This window comes from Cotesia glomerata, linkage group LG6 (genome assembly GCF_020080835.1).
Source record: "Cotesia glomerata isolate CgM1 linkage group LG6, MPM_Cglom_v2.3, whole genome shotgun sequence".
NCBI classification, from domain to species: Eukaryota; Metazoa; Arthropoda; class Insecta; order Hymenoptera; family Braconidae; genus Cotesia; species Cotesia glomerata.
The window spans coordinates 15,415,829-15,433,817 of NC_058163.1; the positions used below are offsets into that span (position 1 = coordinate 15,415,829).

General features: G+C 29.2%; 1 protein-coding gene and 2 long non-coding RNA genes across 3 annotated transcripts; 1 reads left to right on the top strand and 2 right to left on the bottom strand.

Moving 5' to 3' along the window:
- Positions 1-653: 653 nt before the first annotated feature.
- LOC123267065 lies at positions 654-1,214 on the top strand. Its single transcript, XR_006509955.1, has 3 exons — positions 654-779; positions 857-1,028; positions 1,102-1,214. It is a non-coding gene; the product is annotated as an uncharacterized LOC123267065 (long non-coding RNA).
- Positions 1,215-1,246: 32 nt separating this feature from the next.
- On the bottom strand, positions 1,247-15,424 carry LOC123267066. Its single transcript, XR_006509956.1, has 3 exons — positions 15,408-15,424; positions 13,642-13,654; positions 1,247-1,331 (listed from the first exon to the last, which is right to left on the bottom strand). It is a non-coding gene; the product is annotated as an uncharacterized LOC123267066 (long non-coding RNA).
- On the bottom strand, positions 1,807-6,489 carry LOC123267064. The gene is made up of 2 exons (XM_044731560.1): positions 2,040-6,489; positions 1,807-1,962 (listed from the first exon to the last, which is right to left on the bottom strand). The coding sequence occupies exons 1-2, from the start codon at positions 6,178-6,180 to the stop codon at positions 1,868-1,870; spliced, it is 4,236 nt and encodes a 1,411-aa protein (XP_044587495.1). The 5' UTR covers positions 6,181-6,489; the 3' UTR covers positions 1,807-1,867.
- Positions 15,425-17,989: the final 2,565 nt, after the last annotated feature.

Here is a 17,989-nt window from a genome sequence, read left to right on the forward strand (position 1 = left end):
TAATGAAAAACAATAATAACATTTTTCGCGCTAAATACATTAAAAATAAAAAACAAACTTACCTTCTTCTTAATTTATTGTTTTATCAAGTTGAATTATACATTATTAACTATTATTAAATATTTACAGTGTTATGAAGCAAGTCCATTACCGCTTACTCGTACGAAAAATTTTAGAAGAATTTCCAAATGAATTAGAAGGTATATATTACACGGCACCAGTAAGCAAAAAAATGTCTTCAACAAACAAATCAATTGGAAAACGCGGAAAATTACCAGACAAAATAAGAAATCTTCTTAGTACTACTCATACTACAAAAAAAAGGAAACAACAAGAAACGCTGGAAAACCAAAATAAAAATAAAAGATTAAAAGACTTACAAGGTTCGATAAGTAATATGCATAATTTAAAAATCAATTGCCATTTATCACATGATTTAAAAAAAAAAAGAAAAACAGTTTAAAGTATTAGTGATTTGAAATCATTTGTTTGTCATTCCTATTTATATTTTCTCTGAATTTTAGCTGGCGTTTTTCATATATATATATATATATATATATCTGCTTTAATAATACAATAAAATTTACTATCAATTTTAATGTTTTGTAGAGCTTCACCAAGATGATATCGAATGGCTGCAAAATCGCCGACAGCCATGGAGTACAGTTGTTGTAAAATGGTCTGAGACTTTCGAAGTTCGTAAGCATTCGAAACATTTAACTTTGCACGATTTTATGAATGAGTGGACGATTTTAAACGATTTACGAAGCACTGCTTTGGTAAGAATTCATGGTTACAATAATATTTAATAATAATGGGTAATTATTAATGTTGTCAAATCATAACGAAATTTTAGATTTTGAATGATTTTGAACTTTTATTTCCTAATAATGGAGTTAATTTGGAAAAAGATTGGCCCATATTTTTTGAAAGAGTGAAAACGCTTCATAGCAAAAGGTATCAAGAAGATTCATTGGTGCAATCATGGAAAGTCCGATTGAATGAACTGGAGGGCAATAATCTTGACCGTAAAATTTTTCATAAAATTATTTAAGAAAGAATATAGAAAGTACATATAAAATAGCATCGTTCAATTTTCAGTAAAACTTCCACTCCAACTCAACATTGTGGGCCATCTAATACCACCTAGGGGACGACGATCGAAAAAAATAAAACATAGTTTAAAAGAAGCTTTAAATAATATTTTCGTAATAGAGCAAGAGCCCGTGAACCCCAGACCTTCGTTATTTTATAAAAGCTGAAAGTTTGTCAGCGCATGCTCCCAACACAGGTAAGAACGATGGACTATTATGAAGTTTGGGTTACCGTGGCTTTGGCAGGTAAACGGTACTAAAGGTGTGTAAAATACCGATCTAAATTCATCAAATAATAAAGTGTGATTTTTTGGTATTATCTTCAGAATATTATTAAAAATGACGTTATTGATTGCCAGACACTTAACATCGTGGCAACCCCTTGCCAGACACCCCTAATGTTCATGAGGTTATAATTCTACTTATGTTATAGTATAAAAGCTGATTTTTATATATAATACTTAGGTAATAATTAGATGATGTTTCCTCATCAGCCAGACATTTTTGATAGTTCCAACCCCTTGCCAGACAATGATGTAGGGTTGCTGTAGGAGCGAGCGCGAGACAGTATATGTATGGTGGGTGCGAGTGAGATGGCGAGATAGGTCTATCGCGATCCCTCAATAACAGATTATAAAAAAAAAACCAAATATATAATACTCAAAAATTTAATTAAAAATAGATTAATGACATTACAAGTTATTATAAAGTATAAAAAAATAGATTGATGACATTACAGATTATTATTATAGTGTATTGAAGAAAATATTATTTTATTCATTATCATCATTATAATCAATATTATCATTTTCTTCATCACTGTTACTCCATTCGATATCGTCGTCTTCTTCTTCTTCTTCGTCAGTTTCTGTAGAAATATGAAAAAGTTAATGGGATTGAAAATATCAAAAAATAATGTATAATGGTTTGAAGTAGTATTCATACCTGAGACAGCTTTCAGTGATTCTCTGACGAAATTTGGCAACTGATCACCTTCGAACCATTTAAAATGGTACTGATTATCTTCGAGAACCCAACCATTATTCTCGGGTTGATAAATTGTTGGAATTTGCTGATTTGCATTATTCCAAATGCTAGACACATAGTTGGCTCGCAGATATTGTTGTAGCAACTCGGATTTACATGGTGGCAGACTGCTAGCATCAAAATTTCGTAGTTTTTTACGGCTAAACGCTTCATTAATATCTGAGACCTGATATGTATTAATGAATAGTTGAAGCCGTGCTGCGTCAACATCAGTTATCGAACCGACATTGTATACCTCACATATAAATCGTTGAATAATATCAAAAGTGCTTTGTTGTTCATTATTATTTTCGAATAATTCGTGTTTACCGAATTTAATGAAAGCTGTTTGATACTCTTCCGTTTTTTTTAAAATTTTAAAAGGCCTCAACTTTCCTTTTCGGAAAAATGCAGGATTATAATCACAACCTGTGATCGCATGGAATCCTGGTAAGCTCTTGCAAAAAGATTTTCCTAACTTTACGTAAATCTCTGTGAGGTCTACGTATCTCAACTTATTCCCAGTGCCTATCAGCATCCAAATAAGTGAATCATTTTGTAGATGGTGCATATGACCAAGCATGATAGCTGCAATGTCAGTGTCGACACTTCTGATCACAATATTTACTTTATTTGGAATACTGCACGCATGATAGACTATTTTGGTATCAGCCTCTTCATGTTTTGGACATGATAACTCTTCTACAACTCTTGTTACTACTTTGTTAGAAGCATTAACAACAAAACAATGGCACAGTTTAGAATTTATGTGAATAGTTTTATTTCCAATAAAAGGTATTATTTCATCACTGGCCCAATGCAAAATTAAAAAATCTACCAGAGCTTGTTTGAAATTTGAATTTTTCAATTCTTTCGCAAAATCACTCGGACGTGTTTGATCAGGTCCAGTTATAGTGTAGCTCAATTGTGCTGATTCTAATCGCTGAGAATGTTCGTAATCTTTGATCGATGGAGTCAGGTATTGATCAAAAATAACGTCAATTCTTAGCGCTTCGAACTTGGTGACCATTTGTAACATTTTCTTAGAAATGCCTCCAAATTTGTTTGGAACATTTCTCATGGTGTGTAATAAAAAAAACCCATCAATTATTACGACATCTACAGTAGGTGGTGGTTGATGCTGGACCTCCTTCTCCAAACACTTCATTAAGGCAGATTTATCCGTCTTACAAATAGTACCACTTAAATGACACATAGATAAAGGCACATCGGTGATTGGGTATGATAAAATTTTTGAGATATCCACATTGTAATCCATCGAGATCCCCAGCATACGACCAAACAAATCTCGTTGAATTTTTACCTCTTCAATTGCACCACCTATTTTAATTTTCTTCTTTTTTTCCAAATCTTTTGAAAAATTATTAAGAGCTATTTTTTTAATAGATTTTTCAAATCGACTAATGTCCGTATGACATTCAGAAACAAACGTATTCCGAAGACAATCACCATTTTTTTCAATATTAAGAAGAAATGACTCTACCAGTTCTGATGCAGCTTTACCAGATGAAATATTTATTAAATGATCTTTTGGTACTTCCGAGCTGAAGGGATTAAGAAATTGTTCAAATGTTTTAAGAAATTTCTTTAGATTTTTAATATTTTTCTGAATATTATGCTTACTCAAATCCGAAGAAACATCTTGGTGAGTTTGTAGTCCCAATTCTTGGTAAACGTAACTAATTACTGTCGATCTTATATCATGGTTTCGAGCCCACCGTTGACGGGCTGCAATTGAATTAGTAAAGTGTATAACACCTGTAAGTCTTCGTGCAGCATCTGCATTGATAGTCTGCTCTAAAACCAGATCAATAGGTTGCCTTGAAAATGACTTAGTTGTCCTTTTAATGCCGAAGTAACCCTGTTGAAATCCTTCAAATAAATCAGGATGGGTATCTGCTACTTTTATCAAGTTATCAGCATATTTCACGGTCCATCGAGCATAATTCTGTTGATTACAGATAAAAAATAAATTTGTTATTTTAGGTAAAACTGACTTGAAAAGTTCGAAGTCTCCAACACGTATGCTTCGTGATAGTTGTAGGTAATGATTGATGAGATTAATATAAATTACATAAAATTGTTGAGTCTTTCCATAGTCGCCATTGAGACTTCGTTGTTTATAAACACAGTAATTATTGATCAATTCTTTCAGCTCTTCATGTTCTATGTTGAATGATGATATTTTACAGTTTTGTAGTCGGTAAAGTTCTTCAATCATATCATCTGTTACGGACGTGTTACTCATTTCCAGAAAAGATTTAAAATGTAATATTTCTAATCCTAATGTCACCAAAGGATGCAGTCTTTTGCAGCGATTGAAATGCTTGCCGTCAAGAAATCCATTCACTGAACCATTCGCCAATAAGCCACTTTCCACCATTATATTTGTTAGTCCACAGTCACTGATCACCTTACCAACTGCCTTGAAATAAGCCATCATGATGTGAAACGGTCCTAAATGTATAAATAAATTGTCATATGTAGGTTTTTCCGTTGCTTGAATTTGTAGAGCGACTTTGGCTATAGCCAAGTCATATGTTACTTGAATAGATGATTGATTTAACTCTTCAGCAATTTTCTTACTTTGTTGCATGGTTTCTAATACTACAGAATTACTTGTTGGTGAGGCATTTATCGGAGTCAAATAAGATATGTGTTGTTTGCAAGTTTCAATATCATGAATCTTACTGTTAAAACCAACCCACATTGGAATATCAGGTAATTCTAGTGCATGACTAATAATCCAGATATTATCAATTTCTGTATACAATTGTAAATTATTGGGGATTATATGTTCAATTTCATCAGCCGTTATCTGCAAATCACTTGTCATTTTTGGTTTTTTTGGATAGGGAATTTCTTCTGAAGCTATTGCCTCAAAAGTTCTTCGTCTCCTTTTCCTCTTCTGTGGTGAATTATCTCTACTAGTGGGAACTGGTGCCTCGGATATTTGAGATTCTTCAGATGTATTGAATTCGATGTTCTGATAAATAATTCCGACGGTATCATGTAAAGTGTCCTTCCCACTAGTAGTTTCAACAAAGCGGTCAAAATTATCATAAGCCAGTCCAGTACAAAGTTCAGGTGTTTTTTTAATTTTTTCGGGGCATAAATTTGACTTTTCTATGGAAGCATAGGTGGTTTCTGTTTCAAGTTCTTCGACACTTTGATAGCTGATACAATGACCATATCTGTTGACTATATCTACAATTTTTCTGCTACTCGTTAAACTCTTCAGAGTCATACCCAGCGTGATATGCTTAGACGTCTTGACTTGACCATTATGAATTGCATAAATAATATCTTGACAGTAAGACCGTACTTGACGAATACATTTTGAGCCACTTTTTCGTTTCTGTCTAGAACCACCTATGAGAGTAGAATAAAAATCAAATAATTCTTGCGGTATAGAAGCTTCACCTGCAATTAAATGCTGTGCTGAAAGATTTTTAGATGGTAATTTTTTCTTGTCCATTGTCAAAATAGTTTTTCGTAAGACTAATGCCGCTTTTTGGATAATATTTTCAGATTTTAAGTTGTCCAATACTGTTTCGTCGATCGTCTTCATATAATTGGGTGCTATTATTTTTTTATTCCGGATTGTAAAGAATTTAACATTTTTGGAAAACTTCTTATCAATTTTTTCTTCTAGGTGATGTGCAGTAAAAGTAGTATCTATTTCAATGGAATTCTCTGCACAAATTCTCTCCAATGAATCAGTATATAATTCATGTAAATGAATCAATAAATGACAGCGGCCGTTGTTGATAATATCTTCTTCTATGATGCTACAAATTTCATTGAAAGCTTCTTGGTGGTACTCTCGATAATGATGCCAATCACTTTTAACAGATATTTTCGCCAATGAAGATATTTTATTATTAAACTGAATCCTACAGTCAGTGTGATAGTATATTTTCGGACTTGCAATACTTTCCAATCTACTTAACAACTCATTATACTCTTTTTGATTTTCAATGCTAGACATTATACGAGACTGAAATTGGTTTTTATCACCTTCATGGAGTGGAAGCATTTTTGATCTCACTTGTCTCTTTTTTTTATTGCAAAATAAACAAATTTTTTTACTTATATCAACACTGGTATCACTTTGTATCGAACTATTTACTTCTGTGGTTGCATTAGCATTTTCACTCACTTCTTCAAGTCCGCGAATGTCCACAGCTGCCTGGGAAGGTTGAAGTTCTGTTGATTGAGAAGCTGAAGGTGGGTGTGATACAGTTAACTCAGACAAATGCGATGAACCTGGTATTGAATCGTCTGTTGATGTAATTACGTCTTTAGATGGTTCTTTTTCTTGCTCTCTGTTTCAACAGTCTTTTTAGAATTTTTAGGTTCTGGGGTAGAATATTTTTTCATCAGTCCTGTGAATGATTTGTAACATTCCCTGTGATAACCACTCTCTGTATATTCACGTGGAAGAATGATGTTATTATATTTAAGGTTATGTTTTTTTCGCAATTTTAAAATTAATTCACATTTTTTCAATGTCTCCTCAGAAAATAATATTATTTTACCACTACTTTTCTTACAAATAACACAAATTAATGTATCACCCATGACTTAATTTTTTAAACAAAATCACTTTGATTTAAAATTCACAAAAACAAATTGTAAGCATATAATGTACGTTTCATACACTAATAATATATTGAATATACTTTATAGTCTGTATATATTCGAAATATTTTATGTTGTTAATTAATAATAACTATTAAATTAATAATACTTGGATAGCATATAAGATTATTTTAGCTGATGTAAACATGTACTAAGTACTAAACAATACATGCGCAGTAGAAATAACAACTGCGCAGTGAGGGATCACGATAGACCTATCTCGCCATCTCACTCGCACCCACCATACATATACTGTCTCGCGCTCGCTCCTACAGCAACCCTACATCATTGTCTGGCAAGGGGTTGGAACTATCAAAAATGTCTGGCTGATGAGGAAACATCATCTAATTATTACCTAAGTATTATATATAAAAATCAGCTTTTATACTATAACATAAGTAGAATTATAACCTCATGAACATTAGGGGTGTCTGGCAAGGGGTTGCCACGATGTTAAGTGTCTGGCAATCAATAACGTCATTTTTAATAATATTCTGAAGATAATACCAAAAAATCACACTTTATTATTTGATGAATTTAGATCGGTATTTTACACACCTTTAGTACCGTTTACCTGCCAAAGCCACGGTAACCCAAACTTCATAATAGTCCATCGTTCTTACCTGTGTTGGGAGCATGCGCTGACAAACTTTCAGCTTTTATAAAATAACGAAGGTCTGGGGTTCACGGGCTCTTAGACTATAATTGTACAGGTAATTTCATAGTTAGCAGTTCATGATTATATTATATACATGTATGAATGTATTTTACTTCAAATTTTTCATTTCTATATTTCTTTTAGAATCCAGGAGACATAGAAAAAACTATGAAAAATCAAATTGATAGTGCGTATGCCAAAAATGATACTGTCCAGCCGTACATCATTATTCAAGGCAGTTATGAAGAACAAAATCAAATTTTATTAGTCCTTGATGATATAAAATATCAATTTACGTCAGCAGTCAAAGCTTTTGATTGCTTATTCAAGTTATTTCATGTATTAAATGTATCATATCCTAAAGATGCTGAGCATCTCCATTTGTTGATTCAGCGATGTATTTATAAAATTAATAATAACGATGTGTTGCCATTGACAGTGTTAGATACCATAACAAATATTGAGCGATTAAATTAAAAAAAATTCAGTTTATATAATTTTCAAAAAAAAAAAAAATAATACTATTTAGAGCTATTCAATGTTTTTTACTGATACGTTTGCTTTTATAATCAAAATAAAACTGCATGATGACTTTTTTTACTCTATTGTTATTCTTCTCCCACCTCTTTACTAGATTTTTTTAAAATTCAACTTTAAATATTACGTCATTTTTCTGAATTTTTTATTGTACTGAGAAAAAAATTTACTAAAATTCGAAAAATTTTTTTTTGATTATGATTATTTTTCTACATTTTTAATGATTTTAATGATTATTCTTGATTTAATGATTATTTTTAAAAATTTTTTAAGAATATTTAATTTCGTCTCAAGATCTCGTCGAATTGGTTGAAAAAATTTGTATTATATTTGTATGAGAATCCAATAAAGTAATTTTTTTGGACTTTCTGGAGATAGATTAACATATATGCTGTCTTTTTGCATTCGGTTTATTCTTATACGTATACTGTGATCAATTATAGATTGTCATTCAATCGTCACACATTATAGAGAAACCGAACATACCCGAACATAACTCTTATTCCAAATGAAGTATGTACTGAAACCAAGAACATTGATGTTCTTGGGTGAAGATATTGCCATTTCGATTGAAGAATAATAAACTGCTGGTTCAAACTTATGTACTTCTTGATCGAAAACATTTGATTTCATTGAAGTAAGAAATTTTATGTTTAAATGAAGAAAAAAAAAATTATTAGTTTAAAAGAAATTAACTTCATTGGAAAACAATTTTTTTTCCGATTGAATTTTTTTATTTTTAAATTAATATTTTAATTTTTTCAAATGAATAAAAAATTTTTTTGAATCAAAACATTTAAAACCAAGAATAAAATATACTTGAATTAAAATATGAGTCGTTTTCCTAAATATATTCTTGACTCGAGACATTTTTTCTTAAATCAAGATTTCCTTTTTTTCTGTGTGCAATAAAGATAATTCTACTAATGTTTTTTTTTTTTTTTTATTTTATTTTATCGTAAATTTTTACTTACTGACAATTAATCTTCTTTCCTGTTGCACAGTAATAGAATATATTATATTTTGATTTTTTTATCGATTGAAAAAAATTGAATAAAATATTACACTGATAATTTTATAGTAATTATTTATATATATTTTTTTTTGGTATATGTATAAACAAAACTGACTGTTACAATAGTTATTTTTTTATTGCATTTGATTACACGTTATCGATTAGAAATTATTAAGAATAAATTATATAATTTTATTTCCAGCATGTTGGTTGTTACAATTAAATTCACACCAATACCATCGTATATTTAAACTCATTTAAGCTCTATGCTAATCTTAATGTACTATCCAATTATTACATTTATATAGACACAAGTCTCTAAGAAATTGGTAATATTTTTTCATGACTTATTCTACAAATACATTAGTTAACTTTATCTATGTTAGTAAAATCAATATTTTTACATATAATTTTAATTGGTATATAAAAATATAGCATAGAACATAATTTACTTATAAGTTAATAAATCACTAATTATCAAAAACGTTATTTTGTTTACAAAAAAATATCCTTAATGCTAATATTATTGACGCTACACTTACACACACGATTGAGGCATTTTTTGGCCAGATTTACCGAACTATTTATGTATAATTTTTTTAATCACCATAACATCCTGGTGGTATAAAAATCACATAATGTTTGTTTTTTACTGGAGTTAACATACACGGTTGCGATATCATTTTTGCTTCCCAAATATTTAACTCTTCAGTAATTAAACATTCTTCAATATTATTTACAGTAACATATCGTGATGAATGGAAGTATTTCTTTAATCTTACTACTTCCTCAAAAAATATGTAAATTTTTTTTTCTCCTTTATCTGAATTAAAAAGACAAACGTTTTTAATTATTCCTATTTTTCCACTTTCCAATGATATTACAGAGTCATTTGTTTTTGCGCATGCTCGATTATTTTTCGATGTATATCTCTTACCGTTGTAAATAAATCTATTAAATGATTTACATGTTTCAGATCTATTTACAAGTTTTCGCTCGTTATCATTTAAATTATAATTTGTACGTTTCCCAATCAGTATACAGCCGTCCACTTCAAAAGTATTTTTCAATCGACCTGTCAAATTCCGTTCACAAAATTGAGAGAATTGATTGCTTGTATTAATTTTATTTTTCAATGGTGTTAATGCTTTCTGGAACATTTACCGTCTGGCAATTTGAATAAGGATTTTATTGGGACTTTTTTGCAATTTCATCAGAAAGTGATTTTCTTTTTCAAATATTAAAGTATTGTGACACCGTAACGGACCTAATTTTATTACATTTTTGATCAAATGTAATAATAGGTGAATATTCTATGTCATTGCTTGTGTACCAAAATATTCTTCATACAAGACTACGTATTGCAAAATCAAAGAGTCAGCTGTATCTAGTTCATCAGAATTAATTCGATCAGATAATAAAATATGCATAGCTTCCACCAATAGAGCTAAATGTTCTAAATACTTCTGGGGAAGAATATCTTTTAAGCATATAAGTGAATAGAAAAGAAGCCATGATCTCCATTCAGTTGCTTTCCACATTTCCCGCTCTGTTAAATTTCTTGGGGATCGAGTTATACACGTAGGATGCTTAAAGTTTAAAAGTTTAATATTAATTTCTTTAAGTTGGTTCGGACTTCCTACATAGTAATCTTCACCGAATGAAGATATTAGAATTTCAGTATGCTGTTTTATTACACCTAATAAAATAGCATGCATATAATCAGGTGACATCCCATCAACAATGTCAAAATAATTCAGATTTATTAACGGTGACGGTCCCCACACACCCATGACATCACTACCAAACTTACTTTCACCAGCAAGAAGCATTTGTTCTTTAACTGATTCATTGGTTCGTTCTTTTGGAACAACCGTTGTTATTGGAAATTTTTGAGAGTTGTTCATACGTAATGTCGGATGCTCGCAGAATGTGCAACCGTAAGAACCATTATATTGCTTCATATTTAAAATTTTGCATCTTGCCACAGAATCTACTACGGCATATATGGGAATAAACTTGCTGGTTATTGTTTGTTGTTGTAATTTCCATTCTACACCTTCGTCTGATAGTTTTTCGCTGCATCAACGAATGGTTGCAAAAATAATAAGATATCTGGCTCTTCTTTATCGACCCATAAACCAGTCATAATCATGTACTTAGATTGTAGTTTCAAAGGCAGCTCGTTAATACTTGCATAGATCGGCCAAATAGAAAGCTTGCTGGATTTTGATGGTTGACAACCATCAGTATTGAAAGTATATGAAAAATTATATTTATGTGATAACGGGTTATTTGTTGTAGATAATTTTTTATATATCTGGCCATCACTCATACTCTGAAGATCATTGTTAATTTCATTATTTTCTTTATCTTGAAGATTAGCCAGAAATATTTCTTGCACTTTGGGATCTTCTAATATTGATTTCAACTGTAAGGAGATGTCAAACGTCAAAAAATATGAAATATCTGGCGGTTTCTCACTATTGTCGCAAATTGGACACTGTAATCCGTTTTTATTTAATTTATCTTGAGCGCCAAAGTAGTGATGGCAGTCCCTACAATATACATGGTAAACAAGAATATCTTCACTTAGTTTTAAACTTTTAAATAACATATTTTGATGACGGAACCACGTCATTTTCGAATAACGTATTAATCATGGATAATATCCCTACAATAGTTTTCCATGTTAGAGATTCTTCAACTCCTAGGGCAAGAGTCATCATTAGAGCTTCTCCCTGCGTGATTGTCGTACACTTACATAGTGGTCTATTGTAATCGTAACTGGCGTCTTTTTCCTCATCTTTTTGCTGTAAAAAAAAAAAAAAAAATAAAAATTAGTCATTCAGTTATTTTTTTTATGGTTTTTTAAATTATTTAATTAGCCGAAATTATTAAAGATATTGAAAGATCGTTGAAAATTTAAACAAAAATAAACAATAAGAGTTACTCTGTAAATTACTATAGAGTAATAGTTTTCAGAAATTTGTCAAAAGCATATTTAAATTAAAAAGTATTTATTCAACAAAAAAAAATGATCACTAGAATTTTTAACAAAAACATAATTAATACATAATTGTATATTATTCGCCTTGTATGAAGCTAGTTTTATTTTTAATAACTTTACAATTTTAATTACTTGAAAAATATCATTCAGATTACTTGAATAAAGAGGAAGATTTCAGTACATCACTTTAAAAAATATTTATCTTAAAAAATTGCCATACATTTCTCAGCAAATGTATCTTCTCAAAAATTATATATCAAGCAATAAATTGATATTCTTTGATGTTACTGTCACGTGAATTATTCTAAACTAATAGCGTCAAGAATTATTAGCTTGTAGAACTAATTTTACGATATATTTTCACTTCATATGAATATTAAAGACCTTTATTTGTCAAATTCAATGTATTTCTAAGTAAATTATTGCAATATAAATCTCTGCCATTTATTTTATTAGTTGAATTACTGCACCTCTAACATCGATACAATCGAGACTAGGGGCCATCCACATATAAGTAACCTACATTGAATTAAATTTATTTTTTTTTTTTTTAATAAAAAATAAAAAAAAATTTTCAATTTTCTTAGCGGAAAGTTAACAAGCATGCTTGTCACATAGAGAAATGATTATCAAAGCACATTCTTGTAGACATATTTATACAATTTAATGGCAGTGTTTCTAATGTCTCTTAAAAACTTTTAGAGGTACAACAATATTTTTAGCCTCAAGTTAAAGAGAATACTTGCGAAAATAATCAAACAAATCTTGACAAATCAGAAATTGATCGAATTTGGAAATTTAAATAGTAATAGAATCACATTGCAGCATTAATTTCAATCATTTTTTTTCAATTATGCTTTGACAAATCTCAAAATACTAAAAATTTCTTCAGGTACTATTATTTGTGTTAAGGGGTAACATGAGTAGATTTATTACCAACACTTTGATGGATTTTTCAAAAAAATTTTTTTCATGTTGCCCTGAGTAAAATTACTTAAAAATTTGCAGGCATGTTCAAAATGCTGTAACGATGTTCTAAAGAATTTGATTTTGTAATTTTTAATTACAAAAATTTACAGATTCATTTATCGATCGATACCGAATTAGTTTTTAAGAATTATTTCAAATATTTTTTTATAAAATGCAAAAATCAAATTCTTTAGCGCTTCTAAATGATGTTTGTAATATTTAGAAACTGAAATCTATGCGGAAAAATCCATGAATTATAAATGAAATTCAAAATAAATATTGGGTAACATTTTAGAAACAATTTGAATACAGGCAGCTGCTTCACGAGGTTGCTTCCTACAAGAGATGGCGGTAGTGGTTATTGCCGCAGTGTATTCCGAATATCATTCACTATATAAGTGTTAGAGATGGCAGTCACAGTGTCACATGGGAAACGTCAGGGGCAGTTCACTCTTTACCCCTACCATACCCAATTTTGTCCAAGCTGCAGGACTAATGGACGACAACCTTATAGAATGAAAGTCTCGAGAGTTTCAAACCGATACAGTGGTAGTACTGAAAATAATAATAATAACGAAAAAAAAATAATATTCCGCCATTCTTGTAACCACGTTTACTGCGATACATGTGATAAATTTGGTTATCTCGAATTTTTTGCAATTTTGACAAATTAATAGTGACTTCAACATTTTTGTTCATTCACCTATTAAGCTTTTAACTCGGTATTACTTTTTTAATATATTTTTTATAATATTCTCGAGATTTTTTAAACATTTATTTTTTTTTCAATTTCATAACCTCAAATTCAATTTTATATATTTCTGTTTATAATCTGTTAATAAATATAAAATATTATATTCAAAAATCGTTATTATCTCATATATCTTTTTTTTTTTTTTTTATTTAAACGTTCAAATTCTTCAATTTTGTTCTTTTTATTTTCTAGAATAGCTTTCATTTTTTTTCTGAATAAGTCGGTGATTATTATTGCTTTTTTTATTTTTGCTAAATAATTGCAAAATGATAATTTGTTGTGTAAAAGTTTGTAGGCATAAAAAACCTAAAGACCTGTGTAAATTACATCGATTGCCAAAGGATCAGAAATCGTAAGTAAAAATTAATCTAAAAATTTTATCATTTCTCAGAGGAATCTTTGAATTATACATTTTAAAACAGAATAATAATATCACCATGTTTTTTTTTAGTTGCAAAGAGTGGGTTCGTCGTATAGGAGTTGAAGAGTTATTATACAAATCTTTGAAGGACTTAAATAATGTCTACTTATGCAGCTGTCACTTCACTAAACAAGATTATCGTTCTAACAAATATTTGAATCCTGGAGCTATTCCGACGCAGTTCAGTGATGACACTCATCCAATATCTGATGAAAAAATGGAAAAGTTCATAAACTTTATTCATATTTCATCTATAAGAATGTTCTGCATGAAAAAAATATAGTTGGAGTCATAACAAAGAGCTTGGAAGAATTCTTTTCCTTGGAATGGAATAAGTGTACTCTACATTCTGTTATTAATTTAAATAGGGACATAGTGAAGAAGCTGGTCAGCTTATTAATTCGTCGGGAGTGTGATAAAGTAAATAGAAAGATAGAAATGGAAGAAATTAAAGCAGCCAACGCAGCGAAAATTGCAGACTTAAGTGGAAAAGCCAAATAGATAGTAAAAAATAAAAAAAATTTATATATAATTTCGCGATTTCTGATTGTACCAAGCAGAGACATTTTTTAATTCTTTTTCGATTGCAGAATTACGTTGGAGAAAATTTTCATTTGGAGTCACTCATGGCGAATAATCGTTCGGTCAAAATTTATTGTGACAGTCAAGGAAGTATGTGATCTATTATTCATTATTTGACAGAATTATTTACATATTTTATTACAATGTTTAATCATGGATACTAAAATTACTTTCTATTACCTTCTAGATGGAAAGAACGCTGCTGCCCAAGTATTTACGGAATATATATATATATATATGTATATATATATAAATATTATATATATATATATAATATTAAGATTGCTAAAAATGATTTAACAAAAGATAAGTTGAAAATTTGCATACATATATAAATATTAATTAATTAATTACAACAAACAATTATAACGGTTTTTGAATTTTTGTTTGTTCCAGAAAAGTAGAGGTATAACTTTCATTTACCCGAGGAGTTAATTAAATTATGAAGTATTATTCATCAGCGATCACCGTTTTTTATCATTTTAATATAACATTAATTCTATAAATACATATGTATATATGAATGTATATCTATTTTCTTCTTGTATTTTAGGATTTAAGTATCGATATTTATTTATTGTCAATGTTGTCTATTTGTATTTGAATAAAGCTTTTACTGGCAGTTTGTTCCTAAGGTAAAAAAAGTGTATATAATTTTATTTTATTATTTATGGACTGTAATTCATTTCTTTACTTTGTGAATTTTTAATAAAATTTATTTAAATCCATTCAACTGTATTTAATTTTCTTCGATAACCTGATAATTGTATTTCTTTATCGTTAATTATCACTAGCTAATCATTGTTTTCATTTTAATTTGACAAAAATTCAATATTGAAACTGCACGATTGTCGTAAAAAATATAAAAAAAAAAATGTAATCTCAGCGTAGGAATCGAACCCTGTGATTACCCGCAGAGACTAACGTCTTAACCCACATAGCTTCTGTCTGTGTTATGTATTCGTTTGTATAAGGTTAATTCTAAACTTTGCTTACAAGTCTGTTTCGAAATTTTTTTTTATTTTTTTACTATTCTTTTAAAAATCTTTTTTTTTACGAAATTTGTTTGATTAGTTGCTTTATTAATTATTATTTTTATCATTTTTTATTTAATTTTAATTTTTATTACGTTTAAATTTCCGCGCTTTTATATCCTCCAATCGCATTGCTCAATAGAGAGCGCTCATAATCATCTTACAATGCTGACATTTTCACTATAATAATAAGAAATAACTAATGACATCTAGAAACTATCAATTCTTTGGAATTATGTTGGTAATGGATAGTCCTGCTGCCTGCCAAAATTCGGTCCTATCTAAAAGCATTGAGTGAGCTGCCCCTGGGAAATGTATGTGATCTGCGAAATCAACTCATACGGATAGTTATTTTTTACTTCTGTAGAAAGCAACAAAGAAAAATGAAACTTTTATAGATTCAAATTAGAGTTATTTCACGTAAAATCGAACACTTTTAAGCTGGACTCTTTTCGAATTGGCTGAAAAATTTTTTTTTCTGTTCTACCACATTAAAAATATTTTCTATAAAATTTAGAAAATTTTTCAACTCACCCAAAAGGAAATCAATTTTCCGAAAAAAATGTTTATATCTGCTAATCCATTTAAATTCAGAAAGTGACTAATTATGACGTTTCGTTTTTATTAAAATTTTCATATTTAACTGAATTTCTTAAGAGTAAATATGAAAAAAAAAATTGTAAACGCTAGAATCTATGAAATTATTCGCTTTTTATTTGAGAGAAATCATATATTTTTCGAAATTCACGATTTCAATTTTGTTTCTCAAAAAAAAGTTCACCCACTTTTAATTAAGTGGTTTTTTTTTTAAAATCGATTAAATTTTTTTTTAATTGAAAGAAAAATATAAAAAACAAAGAATTTTGAAAAAAAAATAATTTTTCGAGAAAAAATGGAAATTTTCTTGCTATTTTTTTCAAAAATTACAATTAAAGACAAATTTAAAATAAAAATTCCCAATTTGTCAATTTTCGAAGAAGTTATCAGTACTTGAAAAAAACTTTTTTTTTCTAAAATTCATAACTTTTTCCGGATTTAGTAGAAAAATTTTTAAACTTTCTTAAAAATAATTTTAATAGGGTAAAAAAAATAGCGTTTTAGCCGAATTGGAGAAGATCAGGCTCCAAATTGTTTGTTTGTACATAGAATGACCTATAAGAACTTACTTTTATGCTTATATGTATGATCTTAGTCATAAATTAATTCATGAACATTAATTCATGATAAAATAACTTTACATAATAAGAAAACAGCGATTACTTAGTGAAATTTCCATAAAATTTTACCATTATTGAAGAACTTATCCCCTGTGCACTAATCACGCTTTCATATTCAAAACTCCCGCTTCCAGTTATACACTTGTCATTGGAAAGTAGCCATATTTGTTGTTGAATCATTGAGTCGGAATGTATATTTCGTAATTACTTACTAAACTAATGTCATCTACGTTAAAAAAATTATTTTCGGCACTTTCTTATACAACGATCGATGGCAATAAACATTTATTTCTTATTTTCGTTGTTTTGTTTTTCAATGAATTTTGATTAAAATTCAGAAATTTTGAAAGCATCAGAAAGAGCGCCAGACATTTTCCGCATGCGCAGTAACGAGGGAATAATTATAAGTATTTCAGTTTCACGATTGTACTTGATTTTTGGGACATAAAAAATTTGAAAAATCCATTACTGCAAACCAGATATATTCTAATTTTTCAGTTGACTGTAGAATAATTATATAAGTCATCAAACTAATCAAAAATAAATTTTTCCGTTCTCCTGTAATGTTATCAAAATTTTTCTGTTCACAGAAAATCATTTTTATAACAATTTTTCGCGTTGTTTTTTTTTTCAATTTGTAGTGGTTCTCTTTGTATTTTACACATAACCCCAGGTAAAAAAATTTGTATATAATTGTATGTACTTATATAATTTTATATAATTATGTATAAAGATGTTTGTAATTTTTGTATAATTACATAAAATTATCTGTAAGACTATATGATTATACAAAATCATAGATAGTTTTTTTATTGACATGTATAATGTTATTTGTGGTATTTTGCCGTCAGGCAACAGCTCCGCGGTTCGGGTCTCGCGCGCGCCGAATTTTTTTTTATTCCTGTGGAAATAATTATGTATAATTTCAATTTTATTACATTTAAAAAATTGAGAACAATTAAATAACAAAATATTAAATCAATCGAAAGATTTCATATAGTCCGGCA